General features: G+C 52.6%; 12 protein-coding genes across 12 annotated transcripts; 7 read left to right on the top strand and 5 right to left on the bottom strand.

Moving 5' to 3' along the window:
• Positions 1–94: 94 nt before the first annotated feature.
• BO66DRAFT_347446 (uncharacterized protein) lies at positions 95–1,596 on the bottom strand. The gene is made up of 4 exons (XM_025644620.1): positions 1,204–1,596; positions 1,023–1,100; positions 414–928; positions 95–287 (listed from the first exon to the last, which is right to left on the bottom strand). The coding sequence occupies exons 1-4, from the start codon at positions 1,532–1,534 to the stop codon at positions 240–242; spliced, it is 972 nt and encodes a 323-aa protein (XP_025505249.1). The 5' UTR covers positions 1,535–1,596; the 3' UTR covers positions 95–239.
• Positions 1,597–1,955: 359 nt separating this feature from the next.
• Positions 1,956–5,119, bottom strand: BO66DRAFT_390973 (WD repeat protein). Its single transcript, XM_025647145.1, has one exon. The coding sequence runs from the start codon at positions 5,028–5,030 to the stop codon at positions 2,082–2,084; it is 2,949 nt and encodes a 982-aa protein (XP_025505248.1). The 5' UTR covers positions 5,031–5,119; the 3' UTR covers positions 1,956–2,081.
• Positions 5,120–5,437: 318 nt separating this feature from the next.
• On the bottom strand, positions 5,438–7,024 carry BO66DRAFT_57059 (TPT-domain-containing protein). Its single transcript, XM_025653413.1, has 4 exons — positions 6,545–7,024; positions 5,861–6,487; positions 5,613–5,803; positions 5,438–5,562 (listed from the first exon to the last, which is right to left on the bottom strand). The coding sequence occupies exons 1-4, from the start codon at positions 6,788–6,790 to the stop codon at positions 5,529–5,531; spliced, it is 1,098 nt and encodes a 365-aa protein (XP_025505247.1). The 5' UTR covers positions 6,791–7,024; the 3' UTR covers positions 5,438–5,528.
• Positions 7,025–7,562: 538 nt separating this feature from the next.
• On the top strand, positions 7,563–9,664 carry BO66DRAFT_390971 (putative alpha/beta hydrolase). The gene has a single exon (XM_025647144.1). It carries the CDS (start codon positions 7,759–7,761, stop codon positions 9,397–9,399), a length of 1,641 nt encoding a protein of 546 aa, XP_025505246.1. The 5' UTR covers positions 7,563–7,758; the 3' UTR covers positions 9,400–9,664.
• Positions 9,665–9,954: 290 nt separating this feature from the next.
• Positions 9,955–11,385, top strand: BO66DRAFT_347433 (uncharacterized protein). Its single transcript, XM_025644619.1, has 3 exons — positions 9,955–10,224; positions 10,308–10,618; positions 10,707–11,385. Exons 1-3 carry the CDS (start codon positions 10,104–10,106, stop codon positions 11,271–11,273), a joined length of 999 nt encoding a protein of 332 aa, XP_025505245.1. The 5' UTR covers positions 9,955–10,103; the 3' UTR covers positions 11,274–11,385.
• A 300-nt stretch (positions 11,386–11,685) lies between these two features.
• Positions 11,686–12,526, top strand: BO66DRAFT_390969 (hydroxyisourate hydrolase). The gene has a single exon (XM_025647143.1). It carries the CDS (start codon positions 11,745–11,747, stop codon positions 12,384–12,386), a length of 642 nt encoding a protein of 213 aa, XP_025505244.1. The 5' UTR covers positions 11,686–11,744; the 3' UTR covers positions 12,387–12,526.
• Positions 12,527–12,818: 292 nt separating this feature from the next.
• On the top strand, positions 12,819–14,091 carry BO66DRAFT_470562 (uncharacterized protein; the record flags this gene model as incomplete). Its single annotated transcript, XM_025652800.1, has 5 exons — positions 12,819–13,232; positions 13,296–13,555; positions 13,613–13,734; positions 13,784–14,009; positions 14,077–14,091. Exons 1-5 carry the CDS (start codon positions 12,848–12,850, stop codon positions 14,089–14,091), a joined length of 1,008 nt encoding a protein of 335 aa, XP_025505243.1. The 5' UTR covers positions 12,819–12,847.
• Positions 14,092–14,474: 383 nt separating this feature from the next.
• Positions 14,475–15,556, bottom strand: BO66DRAFT_57038 (alcohol dehydrogenase zinc-binding domain protein). The gene has a single exon (XM_025653412.1). The coding sequence runs from the start codon at positions 15,458–15,460 to the stop codon at positions 14,480–14,482; it is 981 nt and encodes a 326-aa protein (XP_025505242.1). The 5' UTR covers positions 15,461–15,556; the 3' UTR covers positions 14,475–14,479.
• Positions 15,557–17,968: 2,412 nt separating this feature from the next.
• Positions 17,969–20,671, top strand: BO66DRAFT_437440 (glycoside hydrolase family 55 protein; the record flags this gene model as incomplete). Its single annotated transcript, XM_025650998.1, has 6 exons — positions 17,969–18,069; positions 18,123–18,406; positions 18,478–18,899; positions 18,954–19,319; positions 19,377–19,850; positions 19,916–20,671. The coding sequence occupies 6 exons, from the start codon at positions 17,969–17,971 to the stop codon at positions 20,669–20,671; spliced, it is 2,403 nt and encodes an 800-aa protein (XP_025505241.1).
• Positions 20,672–21,355: 684 nt separating this feature from the next.
• On the bottom strand, positions 21,356–23,254 carry BO66DRAFT_437439 (amino acid transporter; the record flags this gene model as incomplete). The annotated part of the gene is made up of 7 exons (XM_025650997.1): positions 21,356–21,393; positions 21,447–22,077; positions 22,135–22,252; positions 22,314–22,387; positions 22,440–22,906; positions 22,965–23,013; positions 23,072–23,254. The coding sequence occupies 7 exons, from the start codon at positions 23,252–23,254 to the stop codon at positions 21,356–21,358; spliced, it is 1,560 nt and encodes a 519-aa protein (XP_025505240.1).
• A 442-nt stretch (positions 23,255–23,696) lies between these two features.
• Positions 23,697–24,850, top strand: BO66DRAFT_410556 (phytanoyl-CoA dioxygenase family protein; the record flags this gene model as incomplete). The annotated part of the gene is made up of 3 exons (XM_025649250.1): positions 23,697–23,710; positions 23,929–24,625; positions 24,677–24,850. The coding sequence occupies 3 exons, from the start codon at positions 23,697–23,699 to the stop codon at positions 24,848–24,850; spliced, it is 885 nt and encodes a 294-aa protein (XP_025505239.1).
• A 493-nt stretch (positions 24,851–25,343) lies between these two features.
• BO66DRAFT_371911 (uncharacterized protein) lies at positions 25,344–27,058 on the top strand (the record flags this gene model as incomplete). Its single annotated transcript, XM_025645476.1, has 2 exons — positions 25,344–26,155; positions 26,210–27,058. The coding sequence occupies exons 1-2, from the start codon at positions 25,538–25,540 to the stop codon at positions 27,056–27,058; spliced, it is 1,467 nt and encodes a 488-aa protein (XP_025505238.1). The 5' UTR covers positions 25,344–25,537.
• Positions 27,059–27,829: the final 771 nt, after the last annotated feature.

Raw genomic sequence — 27,829 nt, 5'->3', positions numbered from 1 at the left:
CCACATAACGACGGTAATGGTCTTTTTACTTCAATCTGTACTATTATGCTATATACCTTGCCACCCGGCAACATCTCATAATCTCTAATATCCACATACACGTTCATAAACGACGAACTTACCAGAATCATTCCACTCCACTATGTACAAACTTGCAATTCTTCTGATATCCTGCCATTCATATACACCATTCAACCACCAAACACGGATCCTTATGGAATACATCCCGTGTTCCAGGATCAGAAGATAGCCACCGAGTTAGGCGGGGTCGCTACGCCTCCAACAACCTAAAAAAAAAGAAAAAAGAAGAAAATCCACGAATTAGCCCAACGAACTCCAGCCGACTTGGAATCCTTCCATTCCCGATCAATGCCTTCCCTCCCCGGCGCAGCAAAGAGAAAAAAAAAACATACCTTCAACGGCACACTGGCCAGGAAGAACTCATACCGCCGCGTCTCGCGACAATGCTCTGCCAAGCGCTCGAGATCAAACAGCTCCCCGATAGGACATCCCCACCCGGCTAGCACCCACTCATGCAGGTTGAAGCGAGGGTCGGCGTGGGCGCCGCGGATGGGGGCGCGCTCGAAACTGGGGGCGTCGCCCGCGACGGCGGCGAACTGGTGGGCCCAGAGCCAGCGCACGGCGGCCTCGGAGGCCTCGAGGCCGATGAAGTCCGGGGCCGGGCGGCGGGCGAGGGCGTGGCGCTCGGCGTCCGAGAGGGCGTGGTAGGCGCGCGTGAACCCGCTGCGGATGAAGAGGATGTCGGCGGGGCGGGGCTGGACGCCGTGGTCGGCGAGGAGGCGGGTGAGGTGGGCGACGGGGATGGCCGAGGAGGTCAGCGGGGCGAGGGGGATGTCGTGCTCGTCCGCCCAGCTGGCGTAGTCCAGCAGGATGCCCCGGCCGGTGATGCCGCCGGCCTCGGTGACCACTACCGACAATCCAGGGTTAGTCGTCTCCTCCCCCTGGCCCTCTCGCCCTAGGCAGTTTCTGCCACAACAAAAAGGATAGACAAAGAGACAAACCATGCAACCCCAGAACATCCGTCCCCTCAATCTCCTCCTGCGTATGCCCGTTGTAGAACCGTTTACTCTGCTGATGGGCTATCCCCAGTCAGCTTGAAAATGACAATGCAATTCACCCTGCACCCATCATCCATAGCCACAGCACAGCTCCCCCGCCCCCAGATAGAGAAGAATCACGCACCGTAATGCCTGAACCCATCCCACTGCGTCGACCCCTGGGTATTGAACGTCAGGATATCATCATTGATGCAATTGGGCCGCCGGTGCACGATCCGCTGGTGGAACGGGTCGCGCTCGAAGCTCGGGTAGGTGGGCATGCTCAGCGGCCAGTCGAGCGAGATGCGCACCCCCGTGCGGATCTCCTTGGCCGCGGCCACGATCACCTCCGGCGTGAGCAGGTTCAGGGTGCCGAGTTGGTCGGCGGCGCCGAAGCGGCCCCAGGCGTTGCCGGGGGGGCCTGCGGGGTCGAGGGGCAGGGCTTCGAAGGGGATGGTCGGTTCGGGTTTGCTCATTCTGGGGTGCCCTCCTCGGGTGATGGAAGAAGGTGGTGGTGTTTGTTGAAGTTCAAGTGGACAGTGCGGGGAAGGGCTGGGGTAGCTGCATCTGCAGGACGCTTTTTAATTATTTATATAGGGCCCCGGATATTGCGGGGTAAGTTCATCCCGAGGAGGGCTTTTCCGGTTCGTCGCAAGCTTTTCCGACGGTGGGCGGAGATGTCGGCATCGGAGGGGAACCGCGTTTGTTCTTCGGGGCGAATACCGAGTCGTATCTGTGGGAAGTATGCAACTTTATGGTGGATTTACACTATGTAACTGTTTGGTGTGTGATTGTCTGGCAACACCAGCAGATATGCAATAAACAAGAAGAGAAATATAATACGAAGAGATTTGCACAACACTGCCCTTTTAAATGTTGTATTAATACAGCTTCACGGTTTAAACGATGCTATGTGACATGAAATATAGTTCCGCATCGTGAATCAAGGTGCATATGAAGGCATGACTAGCTACCCACAGGGCACCGAACGTGTAGATCTTCAACATTCCATGCATATTGTATTCAGTCATCTTTGAAATTTGGATCCACCGTTTCGTTCGGCGGCCACCAGAAATCTTCCTCCAGCGCCTCGCATAGATCTTCATCGACAGGACTCGACAAACCGGAACGAACCGGTGTGGACGAGACAGCGGGTGCAGTTGAGATAGGAGGCTCGGGGACTGGGGCCTGCACCGGATCTGAGGTTAAGTCAATCACATCGACCCCTGCCACATTCATATGGGATTCCGCCAGTCGCCGCTTGGGTCTGAAGGGTGGCTCGGAGATCTCCGACTCCTCGTCGCTGCACAGGTCGATGATGCCCTTGGCATCCATATGGATCCGTTTCTTGTAACCAGCCCGCTGGTTCCGCGCCTGCGCGATCTTCCGTTGCAATTCCACCTGCTGTTGGTCTTTCTCTCCCAGTGCAAACCGATACCTAGGGTCAAGTCCATCGAGCTGCAGAGCTTGCCACTTGTCTGCCAACCTCGTATACGCAAGCTCATCGGCCGGCGTGTTCTCTGGTCGTGCCCACGCCGCGAATGGACCATCGTAGTACGGGCCTTTTCCAACCCCATAGATAGGATGCCGCTCAAGCTGGCCAGACCGCAGTAACTCGGCGCCTGCAGCGACTCCAGAGTCCGGCTTATCGGGGGACTCGGTCCTTGGTGGTTCACATGCAGGTTTGTATTCAATAGCATTATCCTCCGTGCGCGAGAAGGGCCCCGAAGATAGCATGTGAATTCCGCCAGCGGCATCCCCGACTAGGAGATTGGTTTTATCGGGTGAGAAGGAGAGACTCATGATCTCCTCGTCAAGACTTGCAAGGTCTTTCTCGAGGACATCTTCTGGAGCTCGGAGAATATTCCATTTTTTCACCACCCCGTCGGTGGCTCCACTGTAGAATTCGCAAACCGTATTGCCCCACAGAGCCGTTCTCACGCCAACATCTACTTGCTCGCGACTCTGATTCTGATCTATCGGATTCAGCACTTCACCATGCTGAAGTTTGTGGAGAATCTCTGCCGGGTTGCGATAGTCCCAGACGTATGTCGCGCCATCGGTGCAACTAGCAGTGAGGTAGTTCGTGTTCGTAGGACAAAATGTCACATCGTTGATATCCAAAGCAGGGCATTCGAATTCCATGACACTGACTTTCGAGCTCAGCGGCTCATAGATACGAACGGATGATCTGCTTTCTTTGAAGGCCTTGTATGGGGAGTGAGCAATGTAGTTCGCCACGGCAGCAACTGGTAAAGACGGGTGCCACTTGATATCGAAGACGTTTTGGGAGCCGGGTAAGAGGTTGAGGGGCGTGATTGAAGCTTCGCTCACTTGCCAAGCTAGCAACTGGCCATCGGGCGTTAGGCTATCATGGCCCTTTTCACACAATCCGGCAAGGAGGATATTGCCAGTTTCTTGAATCGTGCCCCAGGCAAGAGAGGAAGGCACCATCTCAATAGCCTTGTTCGAACGAGATTTGCGGGTTTCGAGGAATGTGTAAGTACGCTCGTCCAGTCTCCAGAGGCCGATCTCACGCGTCCCCGTTGCCAATAAATTGGGCACGTATTTCGAGCGGGCCATCACTTCAACCCTGGTATCATGCCACAACCGTTCGAAGCACCCTGTCCCCTTGCTAGATGAATGCCACAGTCTCACGGTGTTGTCATAACTAGCCGTGAAGAGAGCGTCATCCCACCATTCAATGGCGGTCACACTCATGAAGAGTCGAGAATCGTGAAGGTTCAGGTTATTGGCGGCCCTCGTCCGCGGTCGGGGTACCCAGTGATCCGGTAGCTCTTGCAAAGTATTCGTGGTCAGATCTCCAAACAGCAGATTGTTGTTTTGGTTATATGCCATGTTGTGCTCGTCGCACTGGGCAGCTGCCCCGGCTGCGAACTTGGTACCATCGGGCGACCACCCCAAGACAATCACATCACCGGAAGCGCCTTTCCAAGTCCAAGACTTTTCGAAGTTATCGGAGGCCTGGGTACGGATCTTGCGCGCTGTCGAACGTCCCAGCTGACGTTGTTGTAGAAGTGCTGTCAATGTATTCGATGGATCTCTGGCTGGGCCGGAATGCGTATCGTGCAATGGGGGGGTCGCTAGGCATGAGTCAAGGTGTGGTCGTTCGGGCTTGTGCTGGACACTGGAACATGGTGATGATGCGTAGCTGCGACCTCTTCTGCGCCGAGGGGGGTTCGGTACCAGGCTATCACTGCGATACCTTCGTGGTCGCGAAGACATCAACATATTATCTCCACGACCTCGGCTAGCTCCGCCGTCCAACCCGAAGCCTTCGGAATCCGAGCGATCATAGCATCTAGCAGGACCCTTCCGTAGTTGTGAAGACTGTAACTCAGCCTCCTCACGACCTTGGCCAACTCCACCGTGCGACCCGAAGCCTTCGTAGTTCGAGCGATCATAGTAGTTAGCGGGACCTTTCCGTGGTCGCGAAGACCTCACCACAGTCTCTTCACGACCTCGGCTAACTTCACGATTCAGCCCAGATCCTTCATCGTTCGACCCATCGTAGTTTTTGGCAGGGCCTTTTCGCGGTCGCGAAGACGTCACCACAGCCTCTTCGTGGTCTTGGCTAACTTCACTGTTCGACCCAAAGCCTTCGTAGTTGGAGCAATCGTAATAGTTAGCGGGGCCTTTCCGCGAACGACCCGACCGTCGCGCCCGCGCCGCCTTGGTCGAGTCCGATACTTGTGAGTGATCCGTGATGGGCAGCTTATCCTGAGATCTGGGTCTCAGAGACTCTGGCGTGCGGGGTAGGGTCAACGAGCGAGTACTGCCGGTGGCGGGGGATCGGTCTTGGATCGTCGGGGTTTCGGTTCGATCGACGGACTGTGTGGCTTCGCGTTTCACAGGATTGGAAGGTCCCAAGAACTGCGCCAGGAGGTTCTCGGCTTCTTCGACCACGCTCTCATCGTCATCAGACTCCTGAAGCGCGAACCAGTGTGACATCATGCGATCTTGCCGGGTCTTCGACTTCGGCCTGTCATAGCGCCTGGCTTTTTTTCGGATTGAGGGACTGGCGCAGGTTGGGGTCCAATGAGGGAGTTGGGTTCAAGATCAAGTCATTTTCGTGTCACGGACGCGGCGAGGAACACGGGTCGTTGGCGATAAGGGAAACGCGGAGGGCGCGGACAAACATAATGCAAAAGGGACAAACACCTGCAAGCTTGTCGGTCACGTGTACTTTGGCCGAGGTCCTGCTTTGTTTCATCTCCACCTCTGTGGCTTATAATTCTTCTCTGAAATTTCGAAATTGGTGAAGTTAGTCGGCCCAATACAAGGAAATCTAGTATCTGAAATTTATGGAATGAATAGACCACAGAATTGGCATCAGACAGCCATGTTTTATAATTTTGCTTCGATCATATCCCCGGCATTAAAAATTATACTACTATACATAAAGCCTTTTTACCTATTCCCGTGCGCCATTACTATTTCAATTGAGCATCATTTCTGATGCTTGAGAATTATTTTCATATACCTGATCACAACATTAGTCATTGATCTTCGAATGAAAGGGTACGAACTCACAAACTCATTCCCGTCAAGGCCATCAGGATTCCTGCCACGCTCTGATGTGACACCACATGATCTGAAAGAATCCAACCTAGCCCTACGATTATGCAGGTCTTCAATTGGCCGATGACAGTACTGGTAACTGGCCCTGCTGCGTCGATGATGTAGAATTGAGAGAGGTTGACCAGACATGCCATAATGCCGCTCTGCAGAGTGGTGAGTTAGCTGAGTGTATAGAGCCAAGGGAAGGATGGAATGCATACCGCCAAGATAGACAGCCACAGGGACTCCGGCACAGATGAGACAGTTGGGAAAGTCTCCATCCAAGGGGCAATGCAGAGTAGAACAGCTGCGCTGATCGGCGCCTGGTTGAGCAGAAGCTGCATGCTGCTCATCTGCAGCTTCTTATGATAGCGGCCCACCAGCACGGTGTACATGGCACTGGCACAGACACCGGAGAGGGCGAAGAAAATGCCCTGCGCTGAGGTCGATTCAGTGCTCTTTGAGCTTGGTACAGAATCGTAGTACGAGACAACCCCCACGCCAGTGCAGAGTACAATGAGAGGCAGGAATGCGGCGCGAGGGATACTGGATTGATAGAGGATGTAGTTCAGCAGCGCAGTTGCAGGCGTAAGGAGTAATCGCGCCAGCTGGTGAAAGATAACAGAAGAGTGTGCAAGTGCAAGATTCTGGAATATCACTTGGATGCACATGGCTGCAACAAGATGGAGGATGCGATATGCAGAGACATGTTTAGGCTCGAACCAGCCACACCAGGGTCGAGAGGTGATCCAGAGGGTCACTCCAGTGATCGTGAAGTGATATGCAGCAAATGATACCTGGGAGTTTCGAAGCATGGCATGCGAGAGGACAGACTTGTTGGTGAAAACCTGTGGTATCCAAGTGAGCCTCACATTGCTTCAGATGAGGAGTTTCTGGTGCCTTACGATGGCTACAGTAGACACAATGTTGATTGTCATCCAGACTAGAAGACGAAGGCTTGATCCTGATTGTTCTTCCGAATGTGTCTTATCTGGTGTCTTTTCGTCGTCAATTGTGTAGACTACCTCTGACTCTGCACTACCAGGCGATAAAGGAGTGGTAGAGGAACAGGATAGCTCGTGAATCGAGCTCTCTTCTTGGTTCTTCTCCTCATTCTTTCGCTCATCTAATTTCGGTGCTGTGGTGGCCATTGTGGAAGATTGGGGCGCGATTGCTGCGTAGCTGAAGCTGTCCTGGTGTTTAGGACATCACTGAAAGGCCTGCAGACTGATACAGGCGACCGAAGATTTTCAATGCAACACGATTATGTCCACCGGGCCACTTTGTCCGCATGTAGAGTCTCACTGGCGAGGAGCATGACGCCGGCGACCAGTCGAGACGACCGCGGACCCAACTCAAGACGTGACACGGATGAAAACATTCAGACCCTGAGATACCCTCGTTGAGAGAGGATCCAGAGGCTTGATCCAGGGAACATTCTTCCCGGTTGCACTCTGATGTTACTTCAGCCCTCCAGGGGCGTGCTTCAGGATTTCCGTTTTCGGATGATAAGAAGGGATGGGGCCGAGAGCAGGAATGTCGCCCTCCCCCGGATCGACGTATCGCAATGCAGGTACATGTACAAGTCTGGATCGAAGTAGAGTCGCCTAGAGCGAGCCATGCTTGAAGACATTGTCAGAAAGGAGAAAAGGAGGGGGGGGGTAAGATACCTAGTAGGTCAGTCCGTCCCAGTTCTTCTGCGTCAAGCCAGTGCAGCACTGCACTGCATAGATGATGATAGGGTAGCTTGGAATCTGTGGGGGAAGCGGGGACCAAGACCCATTTCAGCAAACACCACAAACACCACAAATACCACAAACACCCGCGATCCTCCGCATGTCACGTGCAGACCGGCACGACTCTGGGCGATTTGCTCCGGAGCGAATTCGAACCTCCGGTAAATGGCTTTCCCCCCGTCCATCGGCTGTGTGTTCGGCAGTCGAAAGTCGGAGGCGGCAAGTGAACAATAAAATCATGGCCGTGCTACGCCCCTCCATCCTGTCGGATGCCCCTCCTTCACTTATCTATTGCAGGGTCTCCTACTCGGTGTCTTTCTCATTCACTCATCGACTCAACAGCTGCAATTGATCCCTGTGTCGCACCATTCAATCCCTCCAAAATGGCGACTCCCGGCTTGCTTTACGTGACGATGCACCCGCGTCCCTCGCTCCCCGCCGCTCAATTCCACGACTGGTACAACTCGGAACATGGACCCTTGCGTCTACGCTTGCCTTTCGTGACCAACGGTTTCCGGTATCGTGCTGTGGATGGCGAGGAGCCTGAGTGGGTAGCTTGGTATGACATTACGGAGATGGAGGAGTTGACGCGCGAGACCTACCTGGCTCTCCGGGGAGATGGTATCAAGACTCCGCGCGAGAAAGCGACTATGGCTCAAATTGCCGTCGATCGCCGCCTCTACGACTTCCTGGGTGAACAAAAAGCCGCCGATTACACTCCGCTCGAGGATCAACCTGATACCACTGTGGCCGGCTCGGTGCTTGTCGCTGTCTCCACCACTCTTGTCGACGACGCGGACAAGGAGGCCGACTACAACCGCTGGTATACCGAAGAACACATCCCTATGCTCTCCCGCGTGCCTGGCTGGCGCTGCTCCCGTCGCTTCGTTACAGCCGCCATCGACCCCAAGGCCCCCCGCGAATACTTGACCCTCCACGAGTACAAAGCCACCAATGGCCTGGGAGGTCCGGAACACAAGGCTGCAATGGATACCCCTTGGCGCACTCGGATTGTGAACGACACGATTACCAGCCAGCGTCGTCGTGTTTTTGAGTGGGCCTACACCTTCGGACCTGCTCCCCGCGAGCTCTCTTCCCTCGCCTCCAAAGATGTTGCTGGGCCGTGGTCGTCCAACGACGGCCGCACCCGTACTCTCCCCTCGCCTACCCGCCCGGCCGTCGAGTCATTTGTCACCACCGCGGACGGTGTCGACCTGCCCTACCGGTTGGAGGGCAGCACTGACCCTCACAGCCCCGTCATTGTTCTGAGTAACTCGATTCTGGTGGATTACGCCATCTGGGATGATTTTGTCAGCGCCTTCCTCGCGGATCCCCGCAACCAGGGCTTCCGTATCCTGCGTTACTCCACCCGTGGCCGTCTGCAGGCCTGTGGCAAGCAGCCGATCAACATCGATGTGCTCGCCTCCGACATCATCGCCTTGCTTGATGCACTGCGCATCCCTCAAGCCACCTTGATCGGTGTTAGCATGGGAGGTGTCACGGTTCTCAACACCGCACTGCGCTACCCTACTCGGGTGACGCGCTTCATCGCCTGCGATACGAACAGCTCCAGCCCCGAGTCTAACCGCAAGGCCTGGAATGATCGCGTAGCAGTGGCCGAGCGCGAGGGTGCTGTCTCTGCTACCACCCAGGAGACGATTGTTGGTGAGGAGCTTGCCGAGGTCACGGTCCGTCGGTGGTTCACGCCGGAGTCCTACGAGACCCAGCCTCACCTGCCCGCTCAGGTGAAGGAGTTGGTGCGCACCAACAGCCTTGAAGGCTTCCGCCAGAGCGTCCAGGCTCTCTGCGCATACGATGTCCGGGAACAGATGGCGCAGGCGCAGGTTCCAGGTCTCTTTGTCGCCGGCGAGGGCGATGGTGTGCTTCCTAAGACCATGCAGCAAATGGCGGCCGACCTCAAGGGCGATGCGGAGCTCAAGCTCATCCCCAAGGCCGGACATCTGCCCATGGTCGAGAACGCTCCTGCCTTCACCCAAGTAGTCAACGAATTCCTCCACAAGTAGTTGTACAGAAAACTCAATTCAGTTTTAATGTGTTCCAATGACTCACACTACTGCAGCTACGTGGATATTCTGTAATCCTGTAAGCATACCAGGACAAGCAGAGGTGTAGCCTCAGCGAGTGACGACTTTGCCAAATGCGGCATGACGAGCGGTTTGGGCCTGCAGGATGCAGCAGCCGCGCTGGCACGAAAAATAAGTACTAATTCTGGGGAAGGGCAGCCGGAGCCGCCGTTTGGCATTGTTTCACACGTTTGCTTCTTACGAGCTAATCTATGTGCCAGTCCGTCGTCAGTTGAGGACTTCATCAAAACTATCTATCTTCCTTCGATCATAAAGTTCGCCTATAAATCTGTAGAGACGTCGGTGGGCACTAAACCGATGTTGAGCCAAAAGGTTTGATTGACTCGACGAGATATGTATCCTCGGTAAATGCTGTTCTGCGATATGGGTCCCCCATTCCCCTGGCCGGATATCCCTGGTCGCCTCCCCGCAGTCGGATTTTCCGGACGGACCCGCGCCTAGATTTATCTTGCATCTAGAAGCCAATTTACAGGACTCCTCCAACTTCATCTAACCTTGTGCACCATACATACTAAAGACAGCCAGATCTGTGACTCGTTGCCTGGAGTATACGATCTATTGCAAATTCTTGACTATAAGATCAAAGCCGTTTCTACGAGAAAATTGTGAATAGAGCAGACAACATGCCCCCGTTGCCCCTCACAGTCCAATACAAGGAGATCGACGGTAGCAAGATCGACACAGATGTCTATCTCCCACCACTAGCAGCCTCTGACAACGGACAACCGAGAAATTATCCTGTGTGTATGTGATCTCAAGGTTCTCAGCAACATCAATGACAACTAGCCAGATCAATGAGATCGCTGACCTTTGAACGAGAACCACAGTAATCGACATCCATGGCGGCTCGTTCATGCTGGGCCATTCCAAGATGGTCTGCATGCCCCAGGTGGACGATTGCCTGGCCCGTGGCTGGATCGTGGTCAGTCCCAACCACCGACTCTGTCCGCAGGTGAACATCCTCGAGGGTCCGATGGCAGACTGCCGAGATCTTTTGGCATGGATCTACGACGGCCACCTCGATGCATTTCTTGCCGGGGAGTCAGCCGCGCATTTGCATGGATCGCAGTACCGCGTCGACAAGGACCGAGTCATGGCCTTTGGGACATCGTCCGGAGGCACATTGGCGTTGTCACTGGTAAGCGCCCACCTTATTCCTCTCCTCCCCTCCCGATTGGCAGTCAGGAAACAAAGATGATACTTACCTGTACCCTGCTGGATCGTAGGGATGGGACGTTCCGCGCCGAGTAGCAGCGATCCTCGACTTCTACGCCCCGGCCTACCTCACCCACCCGTTCTGGACGCAACCGCTTCCCGAGGTAGCCAGCAAGCTGCCGCCTCTCGACCCCGCGTTCCTCAACCGGATCTACGATGAGAAGCCCGTGCCTACGAACAGCTCGATCTCCCTCGAAGGGCAGACCGAGGTTGGCGTCGTGCCGGGCCCGGACTTCAGCCGCCCGCGCGACGGGTTCGCGCTCACGCAGGTCGCCAACGGGACGGTCATCCAGGCGTGCTATCCCGGTCGGGATGTCAAAGAGATCGACCCGGTCGACCACGTCGATGCGCAGTTCCCGCCAACGTGTATTGTGCACGGTGGGGCGGATACGAAGGTCACCATCGAGGTGAGTCGGGAGTTGTTCCGGGTGCTGAAGGAGCAGGGGGTGCGGTGTGAGATGATTGAGGTGCCCGGGGAGGATCACACGTTTGCAATGAGTATGAAGGTGGGGTCTCCGACGTGGGAGTTGCAGAGACGGGGGTTTGATTTCTTGGAGCGTGTGATTGCTTCTCGGTGATGGTCTTCTGTGTGTTTATAGGATTAAGTGAATGCGTCATGTATATTCGATTTGTATCGAGCATAAGAGCATGAGACGTTGGATCCAATTCATTGACCGTACTTGACGAAAGTGAGAGTAATGCAGGATTACAGTGTAAGCTCGGATACAATAAGTGTCAACAAACAGTCAATAAGTTAATCACGGGCGAGTTGTGCCTGAGGACTCGAATGCACGGTGCCAAGACAAGTTTCCGGATTAGGAAACAAGCTCACCAGCCCGGCCTAGCTCCAGGCTGGCTACCAGGCTGGTGGTGGCATCCTCCGCGGGCGGGGTATCGGTGCTCTCCGATAGAGCAGTCAATGCGGGACCGGAGATATGATCATTTAAACCCCACTCCCCCCTTCACTACCTTATCGCTCACCATTCCCCTCGATTCTACAGCCATACTCCTCAATCACTCTGCACCTTACTATCGAGTCGAGACAGTTCATGGACAACACCCTACAACCTCACCAGCCGTCAACAGGCCCAATACCAACCCATCAAGCCCAACCCACCGAGCGTCTAAACCTCATCCGCAACCAGCTCAACCACAACCACACCCAACACTCCTCCTCCCCATCCTCCTCCTCCCAGACCCAAACAAAAACAACAAACCCAATCCCCAAATTCCCAACAGCAACAATGTCCCGCGATCCGATCACCTGCCACGTCCTCAACACCCTCACCGGCACGCCCGCCGCCAACCTCCCCGTGACCCTGACGCTCCTCTCCAGCAGCACGGGCAGTGCAGCCACAGAAGAGACCCCCACGTTCCGCGCGATCACCAACGCCGACGGCCGCGTCGCGAATTGGGAACCCCTACCCACCACCACGGGCTCGTCGCAACAAGCACAATCCGTCCCGGCGATCTTGGCCGCGCTCCCCGCGCCCGACAGCAAGACCAAGTGGGCGGTGCGCTTCGAGGTGGGCCCCTGGTATGAGGCCCAGGGGGTGGAGAGCTTCTGGCCCGAGGTCGAGGTCAAGTTCACCGTCAAGGGGCGGGGCAAGGAGGGCGAGGAAGGGTGGCGCCATTACCATGTGCCCGTGTTGTTGGGGCCGTGGAATTACTCGACGTATCGGGGGTCTTGAGGGATGTACATTCGATACCTGTATTTGGAGGGCTGATGTGATGAGGAGATACTTAGATGGCAGTTTTAAAGGCTAAAATACGACCTCAATGATCATGTTGATACTGCAGTGTGTCCGTCGGATATAGAATTGGTTTTCGGTGCTGTGAGACTATAGAATCATTATGCTGATGGAGATTATGTTGTAATTTATGTTGTAGATGTGGTTGGCAGCATAGAGTATCGGGTCTGTGATGGTATCCTAGTTTATAGTGGACTTGCAACTGCTTCCCTATTAAAGGTGAAACTAATGGCAAACAAATTATATTCTAGTGGCCTATTTGTATCCTGGGGTCCAGCATCATGCGGGGAACCGATGAGATAAGCTCCGGCTGCGACCGTTTGACCAAGATTGCCCTGAAACAATTTCATTTTCGCAATGCACTGGGTACATCACCGGGTCAGATAGAAGTCCTTGTCACAATGACAACAAACAAGCCAGCCAGAAGCAGAGATCGCCCATGTGCATCACACTTCGAGTTTATCTCCGTCGTGGGTGACAATGTAGCCGGAGATGCAGCCACGCGGCGACGCGTTCGCAGTCACGCGATGGTCGACTATCGCCGACGAACCGCTAAACCCAGGCGAAAGGAAACCATAGCTACTGAGGTTGATACGAACCCGCTGCTGCAGGGCTCTGCTTCGTTACCTCTGCCTTTTTCTCCGCCATTGCATGAAAAGCAGCAGTCCTGCACAGATGGCTCTGTCGCGTTAGCTCCGCTCTCAATGCTGGATGCAAGCCGATCGGACCCCTTCGGGACATTCCCGATCGATACCGATCGACGAACTCGTCGGCTCTGGGACCATAGTACGATCTACCTTTCTGTATAAAAGTCCCACTGGTCTAAGCAGCAGTTAACTCTGGCTATAGTGTACGATGGAACTTGTTCCATGTTTCGAACCATGCTCGACATCGGCTTCCTCGATGTCGTCCGTGAAACCATCGCTCTATCGCAATTGTTATCAGCCTCATCGAAACACTTGGGACATCTATACGCCGACGACAGCAGCATGGATCACTACAGATACACCGTTCATGCGACAACTCTCCTGCAGCAGCGTCTAGGAGACCCCGCGACTTTTGTTTCCGACGAGGTGGTCGTTGCTGTGCTGGCCTTCTGTTGTTATGCTGTGAGATACTGCAGTCACCCTCGACCAATGCTCAATTGGCTAACTTGCCCCATCAAGAACATGACGCGGGATCCAAAGCTTTTGAACGTTCACATGGATGGTATATCCCGTATCCTTGACTGCAGAGGTGGCGCCCAGTCTCTCGACTCTAACCCGCTGCTGAGGACCATGCTGTATTGGTGAGCACATACCGCTCTGCAGCTGTTTCCTTGACTAATGTATGTGCAGGGTGGATGTCAATGGCGCATATATCCAAGACAGTGTGCCTCGATACCAACAACCTCTAGCGATCCTGGCCGGTCGCAGTAAGCTCACCATGGCCTCGTATCGGTTCAACTTATTGCTTGAGGGCGGAACGAACCGCCACGTCTTTGTCTCATATATTCGTCAGAGCCTTGCCGAGTTGCATATGATCATGCTGTCCGAGTTATTGAAACGGGATCTCTGCTCTGACGTTCTATTTCCCGGTTTTCACATCTCACCGATTCTACACATTCTGCTGTCTCACCCACGTGCCATAGTCCACGATACCATAGAGTCGCGTGTGATGGAATGCTTCCGGCTAGCTACGGTCGTGTATCTGACAGAGCTTCGTGGGAGGTTTGGTTTAGACACCATCCCTGGCCTGTTATATGGATCTAAGTTACATTTACTCTTGCGTGATATGGAGCTCTCTCTGCTCTCGACGAGTCATCAGATCTACCTTGTCTGGGCATTGACAGTCGGGTCTTGTGCTTCATGTCTAAGTGAAGAATTGCAAGGCTCGTTTGTAGGCTTGCTTGGGAAAATGATTGTATTCATGGGAGTGGCTAAATTTACTGACTATCAAGATCTTATTGGACAGTTCCTCCGGATTCCCGACGCTTTGTTTTGTTCACTGGATGCGCTGGAGAACCAGCTATTCTTTCCGTGACCAAGACAACTTCAGTTGTCAACAATCACAACCATCTTTCCATTAGCTTCGTTGGCTTCCATCATTCGATGCGCCTCCCTGATCTCGTCGAATTGGAACACACGCGACGGCTCTGCTGTGAATTTTCGATCGGCAACCATCTTCACGATGGACTGGAGGGGGACATCAGATAATGGAAACTCAGGGCTTCCGAATACGAAGCTTCCAAAGAAGCTGAAATGTACACCGCTGGCCATCTGCAGGAGCGGGTTGAAGTCTTGAATCGGAGTTAGACCCCCCAGAAACCCAGCCAGACACACCCTTCCGTCCCGGCGCACCATTTTCAGCGAATCCACAATCGTGCTGTTGCCAACCAAGTCCAAGACGGCGTCGAATCTTTCTGGCAACCGCTCCGACAAATCGGGCCCTTCGACCACTGCACGCTCGGCGCCCAGCGCCTTCAAGCGCGCGAAGCGACTCTCCTGGCGACTTGTCGCGACCACACGTGCACCCGTTTCCACGGCCAGATTCAATGCTGCCTGTCCGAAAGCCGAGGTCGCGCCGCGGATCAGCAGCGTCTGCCCGCTCCTCAGGTCGAGATTCCGGAACAGACACGTCCAGGCTGTGGCGTAGGATTCCGGGATCGCAGCCAGCTGATGCCACCCCAGCGTCGATGCCCCTGAGCCGAGCTCGACAACGTTGGAAGCCCGTACGCGGGTGTACTCAGCATAGCTGCCGTTGATGGTGCGCCCGAGTCCGCCCATCAGACTGGCCACGGCGGTCCCTTCTGCGAACTCGCCCCCGGGACAGTCCACGACTGTGCCAACGCATTCGATCCCGCTCACGGGCATCCACTCGGCCCACTCCCCTCTGAGCATGTGCATTTCCGCGTGGTTGATGCCGAAGGCTTTGACTTTGATGACGACTTCCCTGGTCTTGGGTTCGGGTCGGGGGATCTCCTTGATCACCAGGGCGTCTGGGCCTCCGAACTTCTCGATAAGGATCGCCTTCATTCTGCTGGAGGTGTGTGGGATTGTAGACTTTTTTAGATGCAGTATGCAATGAGAACTCTGCTTGAGAACGGGGTACAATCAATCGATTATTATTTGAGCGAACAAGACTCGATATAGATCTGTAATGACAACGGCAGATAAGAATCGGTGAAGTAAAAGTGAAAGGCGACACTCAAGACATATTTATAATTCGTTGAGAGCGTCATGGACAAATCCAAATCTCGTCATCAATCTCGTGTTTGTAATCCGCAGCCCTGGCCAGATATTCTTCACGAATCTCCAATCTAAACCATAGACTGGGGACCGGGGGCCCGGTCTCAGCGCATTCCATTTCGGGGCTAGTGTGCTCTCGTTCCCGCGGTGCCCACGGCCCGCCCGCGCCCACCTTACCCGAATAAGAAAACGCTGGCTCGGTGGTTGCAGGAGAGCGACCGACCAACTACCAACACGAGACTCTTCGATCTTGTACTATAAGTTATGTTATTGTTAGCAATGATCTTAGAATCTGTAAGCCATGACGTCTCTGACGAGATTTTCACCGCTGGTTATCCACTGTTTTTGCACATCTGGTCTACATAGCTGCAACAGGATACCTGGCGGGCCGACCGAGGAACTGTCAGCGACGTTGAGTAAATATAGAGCAGAGGATTAAAGAGAACCGAAAGGAAGCTCGCTTTACGAACGGCGAACATCCAGATTATCCCTCTTTCAATCATTACCTTCCCTCAGAAGCAATCTGATGATGTCTAGTATTGCGGTGCGATAGAAAAACCCATCCCAACCATGCTGTCGCATTCAATCTCCATCGTCTACCGGGTAACAACGACCCGAGGACCCCCAACGTCCCTTATCTATCGAATTCCAAAGAACCTTACAGCAGATATCAAAATTACATATCTACCACGGTATACGTATACTCATATCCTGTCAGTATGCTAAACATGATCCGTACATCAACATCTGAGTCATTAACAATTGCGGGATTCATACCTGAGGTACTGAACATCTTCCTTGTTTTACAGCGGCATCTCTTTGCGAGACGCGAGCATTACCACTACCATACTCAACCGCCTGAACCCTGACTCTCATCTTTCTCATGCTTTCCAAACCGACTTCATCTTGCGGAAAGTAAGTCCTTGAGGTTTACCGATACGCGTGGGCGAGGCGGGATTGTAGATTGTTTCCAAGGCGGGCGCCAGAGGGGGGGAGGGAATCATAAGTTGAATGGGCGATGTAGAAACTTACGCCTTGGAAGTTATATGACGCAAGTAGTGTGTCTGTCTACAAGAAATAGTAAAAGAATTAAGATACTGTGTTAGGATAGCACAATACTGCCATCTTAGCACTCAGGGCCCGCTGAGGTCAGTGGTTTCGTTACTGTTGCCTAAAGCCATCAAAAGCCTGCAAGCTATTGCAGAGCAAGAAACACAGGGTCCTGATCGCAACATGGAAGAAAAACTGCCCTACAACGTGCCACGCACTTGTTGGCCGGTTCCTGCGCGGGCAATCCCTTGCTCTCAACCTTGGTTGGTATGTGCCTTGCGGAATGCAAGCTCGCTGTCGCCAAAGACGTCAGAGCTGCATCGCTCGGACAATTGTTTTTCTGGGGTTAAGCGCCATCGATGATACCTACGACACTTGGGTCTGAGGATGGACCGATTCAAGGTTGGTATTTCCCGATTTGAGGGTTGTGGCTGCTATCACGAGGGTCTCGAAACTGGGTTTTCTGCATGGTTTGGCAGCGGTGGCGGCGCGGGGGTGGTGACAAGGGATAATGCCTCCAGGCAGAAGAGATTCGATGATTGAGAAAATGGTCTGGATGAGCAGGATGACTTTTTTTCAAAATGTAGATGAGATCACAGCAAGATAGACACACAGATACAGGTTTGTTGGGGGCTCAGGAGTGGACTGGTCAAGTAGAGTTCAAGTGGTTGTTGTCAAACCCCTGATCGACCGCCCTTTCTGCGGAAGATCAACAAATAGATGGATGGCCCTAACCTTAACTATGGGCTTGACTTCCTTACTCTAACCTTTGCCCTAAGGCATGCCAGTATGCAAGTCTCCGCCGCGCGGGATTCCTCCCAAACCTGGACAATCCTTGTCTGGACTCAGTCCAGGTATGCACTAATAACTGTCCACATAAATAGAGGAGGCTCCCAGAATCATGCTTCCACTCGTTGCGCGCCCCCCCCGCCCCTGACACTTTCCGACCGTGTGATACGCCATCCCTGGGCGAAATCCCAATGTCCGACTAGGCCTTTTCTCGAAGCAACAGGTATCGAGGTTTGTATTTCCGACTCAAGGGGAACTTTCACTCTTTGTTTTCCCCTGATCGGTCCCTTCTTTTCTTCTCGGTCTTTTTCTTTGATGCTTGTATAATTGCATTCGCTTCAACCCACGCGTGTCGTTATGATGGCAAACTCGACATTCGCCCTGCTTTGCATATCGTGGCTATCACTCTTTTCACTGGTGCTCGCGAGACCGCAAGATGGATGGCGCAACACCTCGATGCCGCGGATGAGGAACTCGGGCTCCGCTCAGAAGCTTGCGCCTTATCCGACCTCAAGCGCGGTATCCATCCCCCAACGAAGCTACATCCCTGATCCGACGTGAGTCCCATCCGGAAACAATACTCGAAGGAAGTACCCACTGACAGCGACAGTGGCATCCCCTTCGTGATCCAAAACCGCACCGCGCAGCCATGGGTGAGCCTCAACGGGCCTCCGGTACACCAGACCATCGCAACGGCCTCGCCCTCCCTCTGCGCCAGCGCGAGCAACTCCGGCGGATACTGGTACGAGAACATCGAGCACAACGGCCAATCGTCCTTCCTCGACTCCGGGCACAAGGAGGCGTACAAGGTCTTCCGGAACGTGGTCGAAGATTACGGCGCCGATAATACGGGCAGCCGGGACGCGGCGCTGGCGATTCAGGCCGCCATTCACGGTACGGGGGAAGCCCTAATTCTTGGAGAGTTTGAGACCGGAAGCTGACAGTCGGTTTCTCGCTGTATATAGCCGGACCCTCCAACGGACCCGATCGCGCCTCCCACTCGATGGGCACGACCGGCCAGCCGGCCATCGTCTATCTTCCCGGCGGGACTTACCTCCTTGAGAGCTCTCTGCAGCTGTTCGTGGGAACGGTTCTGATCGGGGACCCGACCAACCCGCCCGTGTTGAAGGCCGCCGCCAACTTCCCGGATGACCACATTATCTACGCCAAGGACCCGAATTTCGGGGGCACCATTAACTTCTACATCGGCATGAAGAATGTGGTTCTGGACTCGACGGGTGTGGGATACAGTAAGAATATCGCCCTGCTCGACTGGACCGTCAGCCAGGCGACGCAGTTGACGAATGTGGGATTTAACATGCCCACTGGTTCTGCGACACATGTGGGGTTGACGACGCAGTATGATTACAACAGCAACCTGATCATGGTACGTTCCCCAAATACCTTCTGGGTTATGACAATAAGAATCTGACATTGGCAGAACGATCTGTGGTTCAAAGGCGGCGCGGTGGGGATGAAGCTCAACGGCCAGCAGTGGGTGTTCAAGAACCTCAGTTTCCTCGGGACCACCACCGGCGTCGTCGCGGGCGGCACCGACATCACATTCATGGGTTGCCGCTTCGAGCAATGTCAGACCGGGATTGACGCGCACGGGACATCTGGGTCGTTGACTGTGATCGATACCAGCGCGACGAGCGTGGGGACCTTCATCACGTCCGGCACGTCCGACACGGCTGGAAACTCGATCATCCTAGAGAACATCAGCAACTACGGCAACACGGTGAAGATCGGCGACACGATTGTGCTGAGCGGGGGCGTTTCGGACATCTGGGTACATGGACACATGGTAGGTATTCCTGCTTCCACCACCACTCTAGCAACCGACTAACCCCCGTACGAACAGTATACCTCCGGCTCGAACCAAATGCAAAGCACCAACGGACAGCTCGTCAAGACTCCCCGTGCCTCCGCACTATTATCCGGGAACAAGTACTTCACCAAGGCACCCCCGACGTATCAAGAGTATACGGCCAACCAGGTCCTGAACATCAAGAACGTCGCCGGAAAGCCGGTGTACGGCGACGGGGAGACGGATGACACGCGCAACATCAACGCCATCCTCTCGAGCAACAAGGACTGCAAGCTCATCTACTTCCCCGCGGGCACCTACATCGTGACCGACACCATCTTTGTCCCCAGCGGCAGTCGCATCATTGGCGATTCCTTCGCCTCGATCATCAGCGCGGTGGGCGACAACTTCGAGAACGAGGCTTCCCCGCGATCGATGATCCGGGTCGGATACCCTGGGGACACGGGCGTGGCTCAGATCAGCGATATGGTTCTGACTGTTGCAGATATCCTGCCTGGTTGTCAATTGGTCAGTCTCCATCCTTCACCCCGTTGTACTACATCCAAACAAGAAAGACCCTAACGAAGGAACAGCTCGAAGTCAACATCGCCGGCACGAACCCTGGCGACGTGGGATTCTGGAACACGCACTTCCGGATCGGTGGGGCGGTGGGCAGCCTCGTGGAGAGCCAGTGCACAGGCGGCGCGGAGAGCTGCAAGGCGGCGTACGGGCTGGTCCACCTGACGAGCACCGCGTCGGCGTACATCGAGAACATGTGGGGGTGGACGGCGGACCACGACCTGGACGGGGAGAACGCGCAGACGATCTCGACGGGGCGGGGAATGCTGGTGGAGGCGACGGCGGCGACCTGGATGATCGGCACCGGCATGGAGCACAACACCCTGTACCAGTACAATTTCCACCACGCGCGCAACGTCTTCTCGGCCCTGCAGCAGAGCGAGTCCCCCTACTGGCAGGGGGTCGGGAGCACCCTGGCCCCGGCCCCCTGGGACGAGCACCTGACGAGCAGCGACCCGGACTTCGCGGAGTGCGCGGCCGACGACGCGCTCTGCCGGATGGCGCTGTTCGAGCGCATCAGCGGGTCGTCTGACCTGTTCCTGTACGGCGGGTGCAACTGGGTCTTCTTCAATGATAACGGCGACTGTCCCAAGGGCGACTGTCAGCAGACGGCGGTGAAGGTGGAGAGTTCGTCGGCGATCTATCTCTACGGGACGAATACAAAGAGCACGACGAATATGGTCGTGGAGGGGGGCACGGTTATTGCGCGGCAGAGCGAGAATGCTGGGGGATGGGGCGGGGTGATTGCTGCTTATCTGTATGATTCGTGAAGTCCCGGTGATTACGGCGTAGTTGCGGGGTATATAGCATTAACGTTTTTGGAGCAGAGTTTGACACTCGGTACATGTCAATAGTCATATTACTGGAATATTTTGCTGCGAGTCCCGTCCGCTTGCCTTATACAGATGCCGCTGCTCTTATAAAAACAGCACGTAACTGCTCCTTTAACGTAATCGGTAAGCGAGTGGGCACCTATGTATTACATCGTCAGTATTGCGTCTATAATCGACATATAGTCTGCATCACATGCCCCATTCCCCTCCCGAACCGATTTATGTTGTAGGTAACGCGGCAAAAGCACGTGTGAGCAAGATTGGGTATAGAGGAGCACAGAACCGCCGCCAACCCAATTGTGAGATGTACATCCTCACGCAACGAAGAACTTCCGTCCTGACTCATTTATTCCATTGTTATGCAGGGAATCTACCTTTTTGTCGAAACGCGGCCACTCTCTCGCCATAATTCACCCAACCCGCATCGACCTCGTTATGACTTTTGAGGGTATTTATACTATCGCAACTTGTCGAGGCAGCTTTTTGACCGGAGGCCCGCCATGAAGCATGTCGGTTCAGGACTCGACCCGTTGAAGATTTGTAACCGACCCCATTTCTCCCTGTGAATAAGAGCATGGTACGTCAACAAGTGGCGAGTTGCACGCCAAGTCTTTGCTCGCCTTAAGTGCAGGCAGGCAATACCTGAGGGCCGGTATAGTCTGTAGAGATAAGTTGGCATGTAAGAGTCGCGATGACGGGTGGCAAACCTTACGTTTCCTGGCATAGAAGCTATAGTAAAATGTACTTGCAGCCGTGAGACCAGCGAACACCACGATTGCGTAGTTCATGCTTCCAGCGGACGCAGGCAACACTGTCGGCATACTGAAGAGTACCACCTGGAAAGCGATCCAAGCGAGAGCAATAATATTGATCAATGTTCCACAGTGCTTTCGACATGTCCAAGGAGCGGCGTTGACCTCGGATCGCTTGTAGTAAAGAGACAATGCAATTGGAATCGCATAAGACACTGCCAGGGAAATAACTCCGACAGATACAAATGACAAAAAGGCCGAGGAGTTACCTAAATTAATGAGTCCCAAGAGCATCTCGACGAAGGTGGTGAGCGCGATGGCGAAGACTGGTGCATCAAGCCTTTTGTCGACCTTTGCCCATAATCTTGAAAGTGGGATTCCTTGGTCTCGTGCAAAAGCCCAAGTACATCGACTCGCAGCGACAGTGATACTGACACTGCAGAAGCAACAGATGCAGAGTAGAAATGTTGTCAGGGCCAGTCCACCTCCTGCAGAACCCATAACAACACCGAAGATATATGGGAGAGCTTGACCATCGCCACCGGCAATTATATCGTTCAAAGGTGGCAAGGTCGCACAGATTGGGAGTATCTGTGGCAAGGCATCAGCAGCTGTTCAAGCCATGCATAAGATTGAGAAGCGGCCCACGTAGAAGAGACCAGCAAGGCCCCCGACAGGTATTGACAGACACAAAGCTCTGGGCAATTTGACTTGGGGATCATCACACTCCTCAGCCATAGAGGAGATCATTCCTGTTGTACAAAGCCTATTCCTTAGTTAGCGAGGGTCTTCTTTGAAGTTTTACAGCATCTGCGCATGTGCCTTACGCGTAAGCTGACGGAAGAGTCCCGATCCAGAAGGAAAAGTCTCCCCAGCCGCTCAAAGTGCTGTCATAGTGCCCCTTTCATCGCGGTAAGCATATTAAATTCCGCCGACAAATCGCAGCATCTTACCAAGGTGTCGGCGACTGAATGTCTTCCAGCTTTAGCTTTTATTGACAGGCATATAAGTGTGACCAAGATAGCGACGACAGTAAAGACCGCACAGATAGTATCAATTATTGGCAAGTAGCGGTTTCCGAATGAGCACACGAGAAAGGTTGTGAGACAGATGCCGTAGAAGACTAAGAGTAGCTGCCAGGGCTCACTAAGAAAGCCCGATCTGTAAAGACTGCCGGCCGCGGAGACTAATTGTGCAAATCCGAAGTTGACTGCCAGAGTGATGGTCCAGTTACCAGTGAGCCATATCCACCCAGTGGAAAATGCCACTGCCTTTCTTCTCTTGAGGCTCGCCAGCTGGAAAGACCAGAAGTAGGGGCCTCCAGAAACTGGGAATCGCGAAATAAGCTCAGCAAGCGAAATAGCAACGCATTGCTGACCAAGGGCCACCACGACCCATCCCAGAAACATCGGAAGCTGACCTGCAGGATCATTCAAGGTCAGCTCATTTTTTAAGATATGAATATCGGCACGAATTACCTCCACCATAAATAGCACTGATCAATGGCGAGCCGAATCCAACCGGAATCTGATTGTCTTTTGTTAGAAAATACGGGCCGCTGAGATTCCAAGGCCTGGATATTTACAGCGGATATGGCCAACGACTGAAACAGTAAGGTCCGAAGAGATCGATTGCGGTGTAGCTCAGGTTCGTATTCAGCCCCGAAGAAGTGCACATTGGGGATATCCAGTAACTCTCCAGGATCAACCACGTTGTCTCCTTCAGCGAGCGCTGCATGTGCTATTTTCTGGGTGACTTTCGTGTTCATTGTGCTTATTATCAGAGCTGAAATATCTGGTCTGGATGATGCATGAGGGTTTCTTGTATCATTTTACTGCTCTAGTTTGAGCTCTTTCCATTGGCCAAGCAAGCTCAGCTTCTTATCTCAACTTCCTATCGTGTTGCAAGCTAGATCTACATCCTATCTCCTGGCTAAGTCCCATTATCCGGAATTATGTTTTCTATCATTCTAATTGTAATTGTAAAAGAGGACACGAAAATCAAATATTATCTTTGGTCGAAGATAAACCTGTCGGGATTTATGTCTCGTGTAATAATGCTATCAAATGAAGAAAAAGTTTAGCGCGTTTATCTCTAACGTCTCCACTTCCGCAAATCTCATGCTGACATGAGGAGATAGTTTGTACATCGGTCAAAGCTAAAATTAGCGCGTTTATCTCCCTTGCTTTCTCGACTCAAAACGAGACGTCATGGATAGCTCTGAGTTTGTCTTCCGTACTTATATATTAAGCAACAGGATGCATGCTTTCAGCGCTACTCATCTGCGAGACTTTTCCCAAGCCTGCTTAAAACTTCATTCTATACAGCTGCCATGCCTCCAGCCCAAATCCTTGTGCCTCCTCCCAATCGCCCAGCCAAGGGCTTTCCGGAGCATCTTGCTGCGGACTCCAAGGCTGCTGTTATTGATGCCTTCCACGCCAGTACTGTCACCGCCGCCGAGGTTGTCGCGTCACTGATCAAGAATGGAGGGTGTGTGGTGCGTGGAATTCTGAACTTTGAACAGCTGGCTCTCATTGAGAAAGATGTTCGACCTTGGATCGAAAAAGACCGCCCCTGGGTAGGCGAATTCTTTCCCCCCGAGACTCGTCGCGTTATGGGCTTGGTCGAAAAATCGAAGCTTTTCACTGAGCTAATCCCTGGAAATCGTCTGTATCGGGATGTGTGCGATATTCTTCTGACATCCACCCACAAAAGCTGGCTGGGCCAGAAGCTTGAGACAAGCGTTTCGCACCCACAGCTGAATAATACTATTGTCTTTAGTATTGGTCCTGGGGCAAGACGCCAAGAACTCCACCGTGACGATATGATGTTTCACAATGAGTTGACTGAGCTTGCATCGCACGCAGACTACAAAATCGGTCGGGATACTAATATTGGGTTCTTTGTGGCGGGCAAAGAGACGACCAGAGCCAATGGAGCTACAAGATTCATTCCCCGAAGCCATCTGTGGGCGAAAACTACCCCGCCAAACGAAGACCTGGCCTACTATGCTGAACTCAAACCGGGCGATGGGTTTCTTATGCTCGCCAGCTGCTTCCACGGAGGCAGTGCAAACACTACCGTTGATCAGGAGCGACTTGTCTACTCCTGCTTCATGACCAAAGGCTTCCTACGACAGGTACCTCATTCAAAACCCCAGAAGATTGGGCGGTGCTGACATAGCTCACAGGAGGAGAATCAATACCTCGCCAATTCGCTTGAAAGTGTAAAGAGATATTCAGTGGACATGCAGAAGATGATTGGATATAGTTTATCGAGCCCCTTTGGAGGATGGGTTGATCTCAAAGATCCCCGCGTGTTACTTCTGGATCCTGGAGAAGATATAGAAGGAGACCTCTTTTAATGGATGGGAGGTCTTTGTGTACGCACATGACCTTATTTTCATGCCTGAGATCATTCAAGTTTGGGGTGCAATTTACCATGAATGAAATCATCGCCCAGTGAGACTCTTCATAGCATGATAACAAATTCCCCTCACTGATCCAGAACACCAAGCGACCCTTCCTGCTGACCCCATCCCCACATTTTCCTGATGGTAATTATGTCCCTTCTAGACAAAAATTCTGAGGTCTCTCGGCAGGAATGACAACAAGGAACTACTGTATTTGTCGTTACTATTTCAAGTCCTCGATATCACCTGTCATGCCCGGTAGCCAATGGCGGAAAAGGAGTTGACCCACTCATAAGCGCGTTTATCAAGTCGTCATCTGGCCAATCCCTGCAAGCGAAGATAAGCCGCGCAGATAAAAACAATTAGTAATGTAGTCCCGGTTGAACTCATTACTACCGACCCTGCTGATTTTGTAGCCAGCCTGATATATCGATGATGCCGACGATGATACCCTCATTGAAATTCTGATACGCTTGCTTCTTATGTGCCAGTAATACCAGATAAGCGCCTGTCCCTGCTCATTTGCCATACAAGGCTAGTTTAATAAATACCCGGCGGAAACTCTCCAACTATCTCAAAAACCACTCGCCCTTTGCCACAGCTTTCTCACTGGAATCTGGCTCTTTCATCCCAGGTCCCATGCGTGATCCCACAGGACACACAGAAACCCGTCACGGAGACATGTTAGACAAACGGAGACGCACTCACGATGGCTGCTTCGCCTGTCGGCGACGGCGAAAACGTTGTGATCTAAGGAGACCGAGATGTAAGGGCTGTGAGCGAAATGCTCTGCTCTGCAGATGGGCGTTGCCAGGGACCACGGACGAGCAATCGCCCGCTGAAACTGAAGCTTCAGCTTGTACATTCCGGAACCCGTCAATTCAGAAGACACCTACCGGTCTTGGCGTTGCGAGCTGTGTTCTGAAGGGACCGATATCCTCTCTACTCTTCAAGCATTACTTGCAGGAGACAGGGAATGCGATATCTGCTCATCGAGGGCCACTAAACTCTTTTATCCAGCTACTTCCTTGTTTTGCAATTTCTTATCCGAACACAGTATTACAGAGTCTGCTTGCCCTGAGCGGAATGCACTACCGCTGCCGTGCTTCAAGCGTTGATGTTGATGTTATGACCTTTACTCATCTAGGACTCGCTCTCCGTTCATTAAAACATGGCTTAACGGCGTTTGCAAGTTCTCAATTTAGAAGTGATAATCTTCAACTGTTAGTTACCACGCTAATTCTCTGCTTTCTTGAGGTAAATTCTACACAGCGTCCATGCTTACCACTTTACCACTGACTCAAATCGAAGACAGTCAGAGTCGATCAAAGTGGTGATGTTGTTCATCATTTAAAGGCAGCGAACGTTCTATTCAACACACTTATAACCTCACCGGAGCAAGACCAAGATAATCCGAAGTTATTGGACTTCATAAAGGAATTCTATGTCTATGTTAAGAATATTACGGCTTTGACTGGAACTCTGTCCTCATCCACCTTTTTTATCTCAACTTTTTCTGAATCGGCAAACACGATATTCGTGAGTCAGCATGGGCCGGGTAATCTTCTTGGCTGCTCGTACGAGCTGTTTAATATGGTTCCGCACATCGAAGCCCTGGCAACTCGGGGGCATTATTACCAATATACTACACCAAATCACGAAGCAGACGGATCTTACCACCAGCAAAATATTCAACTACACACATATCTGTCTTCGTGGCAGCCGCCAGAAGGAACCTTACCAGAATTTGCCCTAAGCGGCTTTATGTACCGGGAAGCGTTCCTCTGCCTTGTCGAGAGAACATCACCATCCGTCGACGTTCGACATCGTGATATTGTGGATGCCACCCGAATAAACAATTTTTTGGACCTTTTGAACTTACTTCCCCTCGAAGCACCTGTTTCTACAACCTCCATCTGGCCAATAATATTCTTTGGTGTCTTGGCCAGGAATCAGTCCCATCAAGCCTTGATCTACACACGTCTCGCTCATATGTACCAAATGTTTGGGTTTGGAAATATCCGGTCCTCGATGGCCTTTTTACAGTCATGCTGGGACCGGCAAGGTGAATCTCCAGGACTGGCAGAATTGCAAGTCAGCGATGACCGTGATCTGTTTTCTCTCATGAAAGTCATGAATTTCAATATCTCACTTCTATAACTGTAGGTAGTATACATATTCCTTGATATCCACTTCTATGAAATAATCAACAAAGACGAATGAAAACACCTTGCCATAAGCTTTGCAGGAATCTGCTTATTTGTGAATTACAAGGAAGCGTCTGGTGAAAGGCATCTCCTGAATAGTCGTATATCACATCTTGACTGTTTAGCAGTCCTTTCCTTAATCTTCGTCCCGGAAAAAGGCACTCGGAAATAAATGCTGATTTTTATTACAGGGGAAACTCGACAGGATACGACGGTTGAACCCGCCACCGTTTAAAAATAGCAAGATGGCGATGTCCAGCATTAGCAGGAGCATACCACCATCTACTATTTATTCTTCATCGTAGCCCAGCTGCCTCGCTTGGGCATTCAAACTAATATCAGAGTATCCAAGCTCATATGCAGCCTATACTGTAGTGGAAATTCCGCCAAATGCTTTCTTCAAAAAGCAACCACATGCATATCCTTCAGGAATAACAGAATTGTTCAATCTCAATCCGAATACTCTGATAAGCAAAATAGAATCTAATACCTCATGACCCTCTTTATAATTCCTATGACAATTGACTTACCCATGCTGAGGAATTGGATGTGCTGTCATGTGCACAAGCCTTGGTGTCGGTATTGTTCCAGAGCTACCAAGTCTGATCATTGACCAGATTATTCAGGTCTTCTACAAGGATATCTGCCGGTATCTCTGAGCCTAACAAATCCGTATTTCTACTTCGATGATTTAATTTGGCCTAGTTGATTTGTCTTGTTTGAT

This window comes from Aspergillus aculeatinus (genome assembly GCF_003184765.1).
Source record: "Aspergillus aculeatinus CBS 121060 unplaced genomic scaffold BO66scaffold_17, whole genome shotgun sequence".
Taxonomy (NCBI): domain Eukaryota; kingdom Fungi; phylum Ascomycota; class Eurotiomycetes; order Eurotiales; family Aspergillaceae; genus Aspergillus; species Aspergillus aculeatinus.
This window is presented reverse-complemented; position numbering and strand designations above follow the sequence as displayed.

Excerpts from the sequence above, each read along its gene's own strand:
- BO66DRAFT_390969 (XM_025647143.1), top strand. The coding sequence starts at position 11,745 with ATGGACAACACCCTACAACCTCACCAGCCGTCAACAGGCCCAATACCA.
- BO66DRAFT_347446 (XM_025644620.1), bottom strand. The coding sequence starts at position 1,534 with ATGAGCAAACCCGAACCGACCATCCCCTTCGAAGCCCTGCCCCTCGAC. Across the intron at positions 1,101-1,203 it reads GGATGGGTTCAGGCATTACG|CCCATCAGCAGAGTAAACGG; the intron begins GTGCGTGATTCT and ends GACTGGGGATAG. Across the intron at positions 929-1,022 it reads GGATGTTCTGGGGTTGCATG|TGGTCACCGAGGCCGGCGGC; the intron begins GTTTGTCTCTTT and ends GATTGTCGGTAG.
- BO66DRAFT_347433 (XM_025644619.1), top strand. The coding sequence starts at position 10,104 with ATGCCCCCGTTGCCCCTCACAGTCCAATACAAGGAGATCGACGGTAGC. Across the intron at positions 10,225-10,307 it reads ACCGAGAAATTATCCTGTGT|TAATCGACATCCATGGCGGC; the intron begins GTATGTGATCTC and ends CGAGAACCACAG. Across the intron at positions 10,619-10,706 it reads GCACATTGGCGTTGTCACTG|GGATGGGACGTTCCGCGCCG; the intron begins GTAAGCGCCCAC and ends GCTGGATCGTAG.
- BO66DRAFT_57059 (XM_025653413.1), bottom strand. The coding sequence starts at position 6,790 with ATGGCCACCACAGCACCGAAATTAGATGAGCGAAAGAATGAGGAGAAG. Across the intron at positions 6,488-6,544 it reads TTGTGTCTACTGTAGCCATC|GTTTTCACCAACAAGTCTGT; the intron begins GTAAGGCACCAG and ends TGGATACCACAG. Across the intron at positions 5,804-5,860 it reads TGTGGCTGTCTATCTTGGCG|AGCGGCATTATGGCATGTCT; the intron begins GTATGCATTCCA and ends ACCACTCTGCAG.
- BO66DRAFT_390973 (XM_025647145.1), bottom strand. The coding sequence starts at position 5,030 with ATGTCACACTGGTTCGCGCTTCAGGAGTCTGATGACGATGAGAGCGTG.
- BO66DRAFT_57038 (XM_025653412.1), bottom strand. The coding sequence starts at position 15,460 with ATGAAGGCGATCCTTATCGAGAAGTTCGGAGGCCCAGACGCCCTGGTG.
- BO66DRAFT_390971 (XM_025647144.1), top strand. The coding sequence starts at position 7,759 with ATGGCGACTCCCGGCTTGCTTTACGTGACGATGCACCCGCGTCCCTCG.